Source organism: Anastrepha obliqua, chromosome 1 (genome assembly GCF_027943255.1).
Source record: "Anastrepha obliqua isolate idAnaObli1 chromosome 1, idAnaObli1_1.0, whole genome shotgun sequence".
NCBI lineage: Eukaryota > Metazoa > Arthropoda > Insecta > Diptera > Tephritidae > Anastrepha > Anastrepha obliqua.
Genome location: NC_072892.1, coordinates 66,274,372 through 66,288,357, shown reverse-complemented (window position 1 = coordinate 66,288,357; position 13,986 = coordinate 66,274,372). Strand labels below are relative to the sequence as shown.

General features: G+C 33.8%; 1 protein-coding gene across 5 annotated transcripts in view; it reads right to left on the bottom strand.

Annotated features, from left to right (window-relative positions):
• Nucleotides 1-13,986, bottom strand: part of LOC129244416 (TBC1 domain family member 1) — a 125,679-nt gene that overhangs the window by 11,150 nt on the left and 100,543 nt on the right. For all 5 annotated transcript variants that reach the window (XM_054882039.1, XM_054882042.1, XM_054882055.1 and 2 more), the window contains 2 exons: nt 1,278-1,559; nt 559-1,196 (listed from right to left, as the gene is read on the bottom strand). In XM_054882039.1, coding sequence (XP_054738014.1) covers nt 559-1,196; nt 1,278-1,559 — 920 coding nt within the window. The remainder of the gene's footprint in view (nt 1-558; nt 1,197-1,277; nt 1,560-13,986) is intronic.

Here is a 13,986-nt window from a genome sequence, read left to right as displayed (position 1 = left end):
TTGTTTTTAAATTTCTTTTTTTAATATTTTAAATTTTCAATTTTGTTTTTCTTTCTATTTTTTATTTTTATTTAATTTTTTTAATGTTTTTGTTCTTTTTATTTATTTATAAAAATATAGTTTGTACAAGATCAAATAACATGCCAGTGGGAAGAGGTAAAAAAAATGAATACTCGAAATTTTTTTGTATGGAGAAAATGCATAAGACCGCTGCACAAATAAAAATTGTTAGAAATCAATGAAGTTTATGAGCGACTTCAAACTTTTCCCATAATATGCTAAAATTGAATGGGCACACGTAGTATTTTGCTAAAGCTTGTAGCTGAAAAGTTTGAAATTGTTATAGATTCTTTGTTTTTTAATTTTTCATAAATTTTGAAACGTTAAGTTATATTGTTTTTGTTGTAGTATAAACTTTATTTTTATAAAAAAAAATAATAATAGTATAAACTTTGCAATATATCGCGCTGCTATTATTGTGAACGTGGGTGTATGTATTTGCACCTATGTATATGTCTGCACCTATGTATATACTTGTAAATTTTCATAGTCACTTACTCTTTCTTCACGAGAAGTTCTGTCTGACTAATGCCGCGCAATAATCGTTTCGGTGATTTATTCTCTTTGTTCGCCATTTTTTGCTCATCCTCTGCCACTTGTGTAACATCTTCGTCTGCAACGCTTTTCTGCCCCGTAAACTCTAGAATTGCCGTTTCCACATTTTTTCGGGATGCCGCATCCTGCTGTTTCACATCCGCTTCTGTCTCCGTAGCTGCCTCCGTCTCCGCCTCTGTCTCTGCCTCCGTTTCTGTGGTTTCTGCATCACTCTCTTTGAGCGAAGTACTTTTAAGGTCAAAAGTTATTGCGCTAATATTGGCATTGGCATTGGCGTTGGCGTTGGCATTGGCGCTCATGCACTCTACATTCAATGAAAGTTTCCGATTTGTTGCAAGTTGTGCCGATGCGCCCACAGTTGAGGGCGAAGCGGTGGCGGTCAATTGCATTAGACGCGTGCGTTGTGCATCGTACGCCTTGAACTTGGGCAAGGCATCATCGATGAACGAGAAGGGCACACGCTTGTGTGAGACACGAATTTTACCCACATACATAACTTCGAAGAAGTGCGTGTGATTGGGCGAGATATCGGCCAGCAGCGATAGGTTGCTCTGCGCGGAGGTAGACGTTGGAATGTGCACCTGAGAGGATATTTAAACAAATAAAAAATGATTAAAAAATAAATGCATCTTTTCTCTTTCCAAAACTTAATATATACTCACTGTGCCTGCTGAATTGCTTAAGCCATGCGTATACGATTTAGATGACTTCATCTTTGATGAGACGATATTGGGACTAGCATCGTGTTGAGCATTGCGTACGGATTCGCTGAGTTTGAGATTGGTGGCCGGCGTGGTGTGTATGCCGTTGCCGCTGCCGGTGAGTGCGCGTTGCATGGACATATCATTGCCGCTGCTATTGGCGACGAACGTCTGAGGTATGCTGCCCACAGAGCCGCCAAGCGTGTGCGCCGGATCACGCATTTGATGCATTAACTCGGCCATCTGCAAATGAAAGGAAATGAGTGAATTTAAAATACGTTTTCTTATTGCTGTGATGTAGATTAGAAAATAATTAGTTGATTGTTAATTAATTGTTGTTATTCAATTTTAGTTATTAATTAATTAATTAAACTATTGTGAGTTACCTCCTACGAAATTTGTACCGCTCAGTAGCTCTTCAGATTGATTAATAAAGAGGGAAGCGAATTAACAAGTTGCTTATCATTGGCGTCACACGTGATTTAAACGTGATTCACACATTGACCGAAGGCAGTATTTAATAGTGCAGAAACATATTCACATGCATTTGTGTGGTAAGTATTTGCATATATAGGAGATGTATAAGACATATTTTCGCCAAAGTGTTGCAACAATTAGATATACAGCATGCGACAAAACGATGGTACAGCAACTTTTGATCAGTTTCGACAAAAGTATAGCTCATTGTCTATCAAAAACCATACATAGACAAGTTTCAAACCTTATACAAAAATTAGAAAAATTCCACAAATTTATCATCCCAATTCCACGGTTTTTAATTAGAATTTCTAGAAAGATTTTCGGTATGCAATTTCATAGCTTTTTAAATTTGAGTACAATAAAGTGCAAGTTAGAAGTTGCTAAAAATTCCATTCTCCACATATAAAAAAAATACAAAGCATTTATTATATAAAGAAAATCCGAGAAACAGTCAGGGGAATTGAAAAATTTTATTTATATAATTTGTGATAGACAACGAGCTGTACTTTTATAGAAGAAAATAATGAGCATTAAAAAAAATTGTTAACACTAGGCAAAATTGAGCGGAAAACAAATTGGATCCCTTAGTGACAGTCAGGCTGCACTAATGGTTCTGGAGAACGCAAAGCAAACCTCAAGGGTTGTTCAAGAATGTAAGAAGAAGTTTAACACGTTCCCTGTCCCAATACAAAAATGCAAAATTGACCGACAAGTCAAACAAGGTTTTTTAAAAAATTTGTTTTTTTTGTAGTCATAGGATAGCTTTAGTAATAATAATAACTAAAAAAAAAAACGGATGTAGGGTATTTCTACCTGAAACACATATGGTCTATGAGCGTAGAGGGATATTTTTGCTTCTGCATGTTCATGAAACACATGTGGTTCAGGGAACTTTTTCTATGCTGACACACATATGGCTCAGGAACGTATCAGTGCTTATCAGGCGCACGTTTCCTGAACCATATGTGGCTCAGTGGACAGGGAGCGTGTTAATTCTGTTGCAAGACGGAACACGCTTGTGCTTATATGGGTTCCGGGACACTGTGGTGTTCAAGGGAATGAAATTACCGATGAATTGGCTAACTGTGGATCAGCGGTTACCCCACAAGGACCAGAGCCAATAATAGGAATCAGTATTGTAGCAATCATGAAGTGAATCAGCGATTATGTATGCAATTTACATAAAGAGTGATGGTCCGGTCTGGAACGCTGCAGAACTGCAAATTGTTTTGTGACAAGCCCGAACAGAAAACTGTTGAACTTTCTTCTAAAACTTGGAAGAAATGACGTTCGGTTGATGGTTGGGATTATTACAGGACACAACAACCTAAGGCATCAGCAAGTGACCGCCATGCAAATCATTGAGTGCCCGATTTGCCTGTCTTGCTTAGTGGAGCCCGATAACACTGAGCGTTTTCTCTGTGAGTGTCCTGCATTTGCTAGAGCAAGGCTGCAAATTTTGGGTTCCGATGTCATTAGAGCGAGTAAAATTTATTCTCTCAAACTGGAGGACATTTTCAATATATACAATGGGCTTTTTAGGGTGAGCTACCCAACTTCTCGTTGCTTCCTGGTTTGCCTTTTTTTGAAATTTCAATTTCAGTCAAAATCTTGCTCTGCTATCGCTTTGACGCAATGTGTATGTATGTAAATATATAACGGTTTAAATATATACATTATATTATTTACTACAAATGGGATTTAAATAGCAATAATGAGCGCCAATTTCATTGCGTTGATGCTGAACGTCGCAAGCGTTGAAACTTTGCCAAGGCGCAAGAGTTCGCCAAGAAAAAAATAAAGCAGCAAAAAAGGAAATAATGAAAAAAAACATAAAAAAGTTAGAATAAAAGTGTTAAAATGTACTTATACACGTACATACATACATACTACGGCGATCGCCACTGAACAAATTTGAAGCAGCCAATAATAAATGCAGCCATTAGTTGGGCGCTTATAAGTCTGCATTGTCTAAGACAAATGTTCGAAAAAAGTTGTTTGAAGGATTGCAATGCTGCAGAACAAACGTTGTGCCGTGCACACTTACGTAGACATACATACATATTTTTTTGGGCACAAAACCAACATACAAAAATGCCCTTTAAAATAAATCACAATGGCGAACTTGACCGCTATAAACGTGCAATACACATACATTTTTTTCGGAAATGTTTCTTTTACTTTGAAAAATAGAATGATTCACATGGATAGATAGAAAAGATGCAAACAAGAATAAAAAGCTTTTCATTGAAAGCAGACATGAATTATTTTGAAGTTAAAAAACATTCGCATTTTTCTTTGAAGTTGGATATGAGAGGATTTCTTTAAGTCTTTGGACCCCGATTTTTTGCTTTGGCTTAACTTATTTTTATTTTTTCACTTGTAATCGTATTATAAAATATTTGTTCTAGAAGTGTATACACAAAATTTTAAGTCACTACCTCGATTTTTTCATCTTTCAAAGCTATAGAAAGTTGCTTATAAGCAAATTTGGGCAGTGATTATAAAAAGTATTTTCTTGGATGAATATTTAATTAAACGTTTGCTGAAAACTATGTCATATGCTTAAACCAGGTAGCGCATCATTAAAAAACAAAAAATTAAACAAAAATAATGTTTGTTAAAAATAAGAAAAGAAAAAAAAAATAATAATATAATAAAAGAAAAAAATTAAAATGTATTGCCCATTTTTCGATCGTAATAAATATAATATATATATATATATATATATATATGGGGCATTCTTTCTGAACGTGAGACCCCCTGCCCCCAGAATAGATTTTGACGAAAAGAGGTCTATGAGGGCTTAAAATGTAGGTAATTATGTTTACTTTCGAAAGCAAAGTGGCACTTCTTGAAATTCAAAATGGCGGATCCAATATGGCGGATTCAATATGGCGCAATTTTGCAGTTCGTGCATCAGATTTATGCTATGAACTGATGATAAAAAATGTGATGAATAATCAGTGACCAATAAAAATAAATAATTAACTTGGAAATATGTAAAATTAAATCCAATGCAACAATTTTACTTAAAAATAAATAAAGAAAACACGAAATAGCATAAATCTGATGCACGAACTGCAAAATTGCGCCATACTGAATCCACCATATTGGATCCGCCATTTTGAATTTCAAGAAGTGCCACTTTGCTTTCGAAAGTAAACATAATTACCTACATTTTAAGCCCTCATAGACCTTTTTTCGTCAAAATCTATTCTGGGGGCAGGGGGTCTCACGTTCAGAAAGAATGCCCCATATATATATATAATTGGCGCTTACACCCTTTTTGGGTGCTTGGCCGAGCTTTTCCTCCTATTTGTGGGAGTCGTCTTGATGCTGGGACTTCAGTTTTAAGCCGACTCCAAGCGGCAAATATATTTTATGAGGACCGTAATCGGTAGCACAAGAAATCATTCAGTTCAATAAATTTTGTTTTTGAATAACTTTTTTAATAAATTACAAAAAAAAAACGATTTTGAGTGATGAAAATCTTTATTATGATCTTTATGCGCTCCAATGCTTGTATGTTTGTATACTGTAGCTGTCTGGTTCACAAGTGTTAAATATAATTGACGTACGACTCCATTTGCAAAATTATAAATAACTACAAGCCTTGAAGACGATCCACGTTAAGGACGTCCAAAAAGGCAACAGGACCAGAAATCGTAGAAAAAGTACAGACAAATTTCAGAAAACTGTGTGTCCAATGGGCGCCGCATTCGCTAACAATGAAACAAAAATGAATACGAATACGACTTTCTCAGCAACATTTAGAGCATTTTTGAAAGGATAAAGTGGATTTTGTGCGCCGATTTATCACTATGAATGAGACTTGGGTCCATCTCCATGATCTTAAATCAAAACAAAGAAGCTGAAGAATGGAGTGAATCTGGTTTTTTGGCTCCGAAACGAGTTCGTGTTCAGAAATCGGCCAAGGTGCTAGCCTCAGTTTTTTGGGATGCAAAAGGAAGTTTATTTGTGGATTACTTGCAAACTGGTAAAACAGTAAATTCTTAACCTTCTAGACCAGCCGAAGTGAAAAATTCGGGAAAAAAGAACCAATTTGCAAAAGAAAAAAAATATTTTTCATCAGGACAGTGCACCGCTTCACAAGAGCATTTTGACAATGTCTAAAATCCATAAATTAAAGTTCGAATTGTTGGAGCATCCACGGCATTCACCAGATTTGGCTCATAGCGACTTTTATCTGTTTCCAGACCTAAAAAAATTCATGCGTGGAAAGCGTTTTTAATGAAATGCTGTGGAAGCGAATTTGCAGTCCTTACAGATTCTCACTACAGGGATGGAATTCATAAATTGAAATCTTGTTGGAACAAGTGTGTTGATGTTCAGGGAGACTAATAATAATAATAATAAATAGTATAATAATAAAGTGTATTTCAAACTATAAAAACGCGTTTTTCTTATGAAACCGCAAAACTTATTGAAAAACCTAGTATTTGTCTAAAATTTTTCCGCTTTGCAAGATTCGCATCTTTCATTATACAGGTACAGTACAGGGCGGCATTACGTTTGCGGAGAATCATCAATGCGGGATAGTTTGAAATATAAGTAAAAGAAAGAGAAGATGCTTAACTTATGCACTCAATTTTAATCTATAAAAAAGCAAGTAAAGGCTTTCGAAGTCTACCATCAACTGTTGTTTCATCAATAATTACGTAAAGAAAAGAAAATAGAACTACTGCTTATGGAAGAGCTTGGCGAATAATATTTACTCCCGGACATAAATAAAATGCGAGCGAGCACTGCGCACTCTTAATTATATAAAAATGTAGAAACATGTTTTAAATTATTTTAATTTATTATTTCATTTTCAGAATACTAACGAACCGTGTGAAAATTAAATTTCCATTTGAGGCGAACTACAGTGTTGCGTGTAGAAGAAGTTGAATGGAGAAAATTTACTTAGGGACTTCTAATTGTGTAATATAATTGACAACCACGTTGCTGTAATTTAAAGAGTATTCATCTTCAAGATGAATCGAGATGAATTAGTGACAGCATGCAAAAAATTAATAAATATTTTATTGCAATTGGGAATTTATTTAAGTTGAAAATGGCGAGGGTTTTTGAGAGAACATTTTTTGATACGTACGAGGCTTCGTTAAAAAACTGCATCACTGGGACTTAATAACATGTTTTGACAATAAATTTGTTTCTTATTTAATTTTGATTTGTAAAACAACATCAAGACGCACACTACAAATAGGAGGAGGAGCTCGGTCAAACACCTAACAGTAGTGCACGCGCCAATTATTTATTTCATTTTATTTTTTATTTCTATTTTAATAATTTTTTAATGAAATTAAATAATATAGTTTACAAAAACTATACAAATCCAAGTTTCAAACAAGCTGAAAATTTACAAAAAATCCAACAAATATGCATAAAAATTTCACACTTTCAAACTAGAATTAAAAAAAATTTCAAGTATGTAGTGTCTATTGTATTTTGGTATGATAAAGTGCAAGTTTGAAATGGCTCAAAAAGTACGTAGATTTTTGATAATTTTTTTTTTTTTGCAGGCGGTGTTATATATTTTACCCCTATAACGAATGCCCGTCAGCAAAAAAATTTTCAAAAATCAACCTGCTCTTTTAGCCACTTGATACTTGCATTTTATTATACCAAACTTCCTTGGGTTATAAAACTGCATACCGCATATGCATTTTTTCTTTATTATTAGACATTCGAAAAAATCGTTTTTTTTTATATTCTCAAAGCTTAACCTTTCACGAATATGTCCTTAAAAGGATTTGTTAAAATTTTAATTATTTCCAGAGATATAGCTATTTTAGTGTCACGACTTCTAAACTGACTCGGCTGGAACGCCACAGGGCGTAATGGCACCCTAAACTTTAAACGCGTTTTTCTCGAAACTATATATTTCAAAATGTTTACCTTGATTTCTCAGGTTGTACTTAACCGATTTACTTGAAATTTGGTGTGAGCCTTCTCAATATATATATCTATCGCACTTACCATTATTATAAACAAAATAAAATTTTTACTATTTTTAAAAAATTCCGAAAAGTAACAAAAATTAGTAAATAAATTTATCATTTTTTCGGGCAGCCGTAATTTGGCCAAACAAATTTTTTTTTCGACTTTTTTGTAGTAAGTACGATAGCAGCATTCATCAAGATTAATACTCTTTTTTATTTTTTTGTTTCAGATTATTAGAACGCTTGCATCGTGGTAGGTGTGGCGCGCCAGTTTTTGTTAACTCCCCACTTCAACAACTTATAACTTTTTGAGGTTTTCGTTTTTTGGGATTTTTATTTTTTTATGTATTTTTAAAACATTAATTAATATTTATTAAAAAATGGATAGTAAAAATATTTTTTATATATATCACCCGAAAAAAACACCTCAAATTCATGCCTCTACACTAGAATACCCCCTTAAACTCTATTTTGAAAATGTGAAATTTTGATGAAAATTTATAACAATTTATAATAACAAAAAAGCGAATACCTCAGTTTGCAGTTTTAACAGAAGTGCCATTGTAGCAGCTAACTCCTAAATTGATATTCTGAGCGACAATCTGAGTGAGATTGGTAAAAATACAGCAGAGAAATTATGCACACACTCACTATTAGGCCATGAATTCTTTTACGATCGCACCATCCAAAAACTTAGGAAGAACATTTTTAATTTTTTATGGAAAATAAAATTTGAGCGTTTTGCTTAGTAAAAAATTTCATATAAATATTTGAAAGTTTTTTTGAGCGTCTAGTCAGTCGGTTTGTTTGTGTCTTTGCGTAATGAAAAATGCAAATTCTTGTGGTAATAGATACTTAATTGCTCGGTTTGCTCGTAAATGCAAAGATACCGATTATTGTTCATTTAGCTTCAGCTAAATGAAACACTGTGCGAACAGAGATGACTAGGTTGAAGCAAGGGGGATTAACTGTTGTCTGGTTGTGCTTCAATATATTATTTAGTACACGTCTTACGTACATATCTGTGTATTTATTAACCGCAAGAGTCAGGTATTAACTGCTTGTATGCAATTATTTGAAGTGCAAATAAATATTTCTGGAAAAACCACAATGGGAACGTGCTAATAGTAAAATAATACAATACAAATGTAAAGGGATTTCCTTTAAAAACCGCTGTATAAAACTTTGAGCTGTTTTCAAATTGGAGGAGTGTTTGGAGAATTGCTTAAATAAATTTCAAGTCACGTAAACAATGCACTTCAGTGTCTAGATTAGTATTGTATATAAGTAACTTAGCAAAAAGAAAAGATAATTTCATTATGCAAAAACTTGAAAGAAATAAAAAAGTGTAATAAAAGTTGTTAAGTGATTTTAGTTATTGTAACTTGTTTAAAAATGCTTACAAAACTAATTACGGGGTACACCACCTTGACATTTTGACTAAATAAATCCAAATGAATGCCCGTTTGTGTGAAGCTTACAGAATCAATTGTGCTCTAAGGCTCTTTAGTTTAAATCTACATGATAAGTTCGGTATCATGCCAGGAAAGTTTAGAGCGTATGTATGTACGAAAAGTTGCCGATAGGTAGCGCTGTGCACTGATCAGTTTTTTATTAACGATAAATTCGACAGTTTCACTTCTAACCAGCGCTCGGACTCTACCACTAAAGTAGATCCACGACTTTTTTGTAAACATTTTATTTTCTACCACCTCTTTTATTTATGCATTTCAAATATTTCTTATAGTTTTTTTTTCTATAGTGAAGAAAAAATATTAGATATTTTACAAATATTTTTGAGATAACTGTGAATGTTGTCTAAGGCTTAACATCCACCAACCAGCATGGCTTCGTTGCAAGCCGCTCCACTGGCACTAGTTTGTCTATTTTTAATGATTACTGCATTATTGCATTTCTGTTTTCTAGAACAGATCTCAAGTTGATAGTTGTATGCTACCGAATACTCTAAACGAAGCCTGCGTCACTTTTTCGTCATGGGAGAAGTCGTATTTGTCCAATATTCTCTGCATTGTAGCCATTGATAATGTGACATCCCGTGCATTTATTGCATTCTCTGGGGTGAAGTATTCCAGGACCCTCCTTTTTCTTCTCTTTATTAATGATATTGACTCATGCTTTCCATTTGCTGAACACTGGTTGTATGCTGCTGATCTTAAAATATTCGCGGCCATTAACAGTGCTTGTGATTCTGAAAAGTTGCAATCCGACTTACGCAATGTTCGGAATTGGTGCTTTTTATAGCTTTGCTGGCTCACCCCGGCAAGGGTGAAGAAATTAAATATTTGGGCGTTATTTGTGACTTTAAGTTCAATTTCACTAGCCACGTTAACCACGTTATAAGACAATCATACTCAATGGCAGCATTCGTACGCCGGAATTGCTCTGCATTTACTATTGCACACACTCTCAAAACATTGTATTGTATTATTTGTAGACTATACCAAATAGGTCTCCTTATATCACAAATAGGAGGAGGAGCTCGGCCAAACACCCAAAAAGGGTGTACGCGCCAATTATATAACTAGCGGACCCGACAGACTTCGTTCTGTCTAATAGATTTTGAATGCGGCAGTTTATACTTCGACCCTAAGACGTTTTTACTCTGCTGACCCTCACACACCGCCCTATCATCATGGTGATGGTTCTGTTTAGGAGAATTAAAGAAAAGGGTCAGCTCGGTTGATCTAAGTATCTTCCCTTCCACGAACTTTGGCCACCCTTTTGAGACCCACTAAAAACCCCGACTGGGATGTTTGCCAGAGGGCTTCAAACTTAAAGTTCAAACCTGATTGAAAAATAATCTAAACGGATAGTGGGGACCTAAAGGTGACAAATATTTATAAAGTGGGTGCTTCAATGATAAAACATAGAGGTAATTAATTATTTATTATTATTATCATTAACATAGGGTTAATAACCGATATATATATATACTATGTATATAATTGGCGCGTACACCCGTTTTGGGTGTTTGGCCGGGCTCCTCCTCCTATTTGTGGTGCGCGTCTTGATGTTGTTCCACAAATGGAGGAACTTTCAGTTTCAAGCCGACTCCGAACGGCAAATACTTTTATGAGCAGCTTTTTCATGGCAGAAATACATCGGAGGCTTGCCATTGCCTGCCGAGGGGCAACCGCTGTTAGAAAAATGTTTTTCTCAATTTTGGTGGTTCACCGAGATTCGAACCCACGTTCTCTCTGTGAATTCCGAATGGTAGTCCCGCACCAACCCATTCAGCTACGGCGACCGCCTGTTAATAAACGATATATTGTAATAAAGAATAATTAAATAAAACGTTTATAAGTATTTTCAATAATCGCTTTATTGTAAATCAAGTGAATCATATTTATTAACAAAAATCTGTTTTATTTTTATTGTAGTGCTTTATGATATATTATACAATGTTTTTTGTATCTGATGGTTTTCCAACACGGGAACAGGCAACATACAATTGACCATGTGAGCAACATGGCTTTTCTAGATTAATTAATAACGCTTATCTTCTGTTCTTCTTAAAATATGTTTGACTTTTGTTCTTCTTAAAATATGTTTGGATTTGTTCAGCCCTGCATGATTATTCTTAATAGAATTTACTTAATTATTTTTATTTATTACTTGTGAATGAAATCATTCCTTAACTCGTTCTGAAACTAAAACAAAAGAAAGAATATTGTGAGGCCAATCAAATCTATAGCTCTTACATTTTTTTACTTTTCAATTTGGTCGGGTTCAAGATATTATCACTTTTGTGTGAACGCATTTGATCCTCTAACGCGAAAACACACACGAACGCGCAATATTTGTATGGGAAAAAAGAAAAGGACTGTTTTAGGGGTTTCCCGGAAATTACTCGAATTTTTCTCGCCGTAAAAACCATCCTTGGACTTTCAGGAACATTTTAAAAAAATAATTGTTAAGATTGGTCCATGCGTTGGTGAGTTATGCGCTTACCAACACATTTTGCGATTAATTTTTTTATTATAGAAAAGAAACATCGACAGTATGAAACCTTAAAAATTGGCTACGATTTCTCCGATTAAAATTTGTTTTTCAATTCTTCTGGGGCTGATTTTACTAGGCCGTATATCATCTTAATCAACCATCTTAATTCTTTTTTTCTGAATAATTATTAAACTATTGTACATTAGCTTAATATAGTCTGTAGGAATGTATTCATTCAAAGAGAAAAAAATATTGTGCAATATTACGTATAAATGTATTCTATTAAAAAACAGTTGGCAGCTCTTTATTTGTACGAAGCGTTTGATACACTGCAAATAAAACTTTGGCAGCATTGACGTTTGACATGATTTGCCGCGTGTAGTAGATATTGGCGCGTTTTGCGATAGTTGCGCTTGTTCTGGTTGTTTGAACTGTGAGCGGTTCATAAAAGATGGAGAAATTCTTAAAAAAGCTAACTTTTCTATTTTTTATACATTAATAAAGTACATAAATATAACACTGTAAAACATAATATACTCATTCTTTTAGAATCCCCAGTACAAGCAGCATAGTAGAGCTCCTACTGCCAAAAACTCACTACCCTGAATTTAAGATCTGTTGAAAACAATTGTGATATATTCATTAAATAAATGAACTACGTGAGTTTGAAAACATCACGGGTCATTATGACCCAACCTGACTGGCGTCGGGTTAAAATACGAATAGTCGTATATAGTAAAACACCATTTCAACGATAATCCAACTTCAAAATCGGGTCGTGAACATACAAGTTATGAAGAAAACATGATTTTAACGTTCAAAATGGCGTGGCTAGGGCGGAATTTTGTATGACACTAAAAGGCTCTCAAAGTAAGCCTGCACTTTTGTAAAGTGAAAAAATATGCGATAAATATCGAAAGATTTATGTTTTTGCAAATGACATCGTACCTGAATTATATGTGACAACTGTGACATAGACAGCTGCAGTATACAATTACAAGCAATGGAGTGCGTAAAGGTCAAAATACAGATTTTCATTACTCAAATAATTTTTTTTTTATTTAGTGAAAATGGCATTCAAAACCAAAATTGGATGATTAATTTTCCGCCACATATTTCGACCTAAAAAAAGGCGTAACACATTTTAATTTGTTTTTGATTTTTTATTTTATTATTAAATTTAAATTTTATTATTTATTTTTTATTTATTTATTTATTTATTTATTATTATTGAATTAAAAAAAAAAAATTATTGTTATTATTATTATTTATTTTTTTATTATTATTATTTTTTGTGTTAATTAAGTATATGACATATTTGTCAGCAAACGTTGAATTAAATATTCATCCAAAAAAATACTGTTTCGAGCCAATTATATCTCACCACTGCCCAAATTTGCTTACAAGTTATCATACTTTCTATAGCCTTCAGAAAGATGGACGTGGGGACTTAAATTTTGTGTATACATTTCTAGAATAAATATACTACGTTTACTAGTATAGTAAAATCAGAAAAAAAATCACTGTATTAACACAAAAATGTTGTTTTTTTAGCTTGATTTGTAAACACTTTTTAACAAAAAAGGCCTACTCAGTTCAATAATGCGATGTATAGATGTATAAGATAAATAAAGAAACAACTGAAAAGCTTTTATTGTAATACAATTTTGTAATAAACAAGTTTTTACTTCATTTAATTCGATATTTAATATTTTTCGGGAACCCGGCACTAGTACGACCTAATGCCAGATTTTCCGAGACCTGAAAAATATCGTGATATCGGCCTGTTATGTACTGTTATGTGTAAATTAAAAAATATCTTTTGATATTTTCGTGCCTATTTTTCCGAGCGCCACGCTGATTTACGAAATGTTTGGTAACCCACTTGCAACAAAATTCAGTTTCAGCTTTTACTGCATAAAATTCAAAATACACAAAATTAGTTCAAAGTGCTTGAAATTGTGCAATGACTTTGAATTTGTATCAGTAAGTACCACAAATTTGTGTTTCTTTATGTATTTTGCCCTATATTATATTATTTTACTACATGGCGTATGAGCAACATACAATGACGTAGATGATACAACGTTTGATGATAATCATCCCTAACCAATGATCACACAACGAAAAGATGATTTGCAGCCGTCCATTTCGTGCTTGCCACAAAAAATATTTTACAAAATAGTGTGTGTATGCATCAAACAGAATATTTGCCGCACAACCTTGACCAAGTAAATGGAGCCACTGTAGGTATTTTA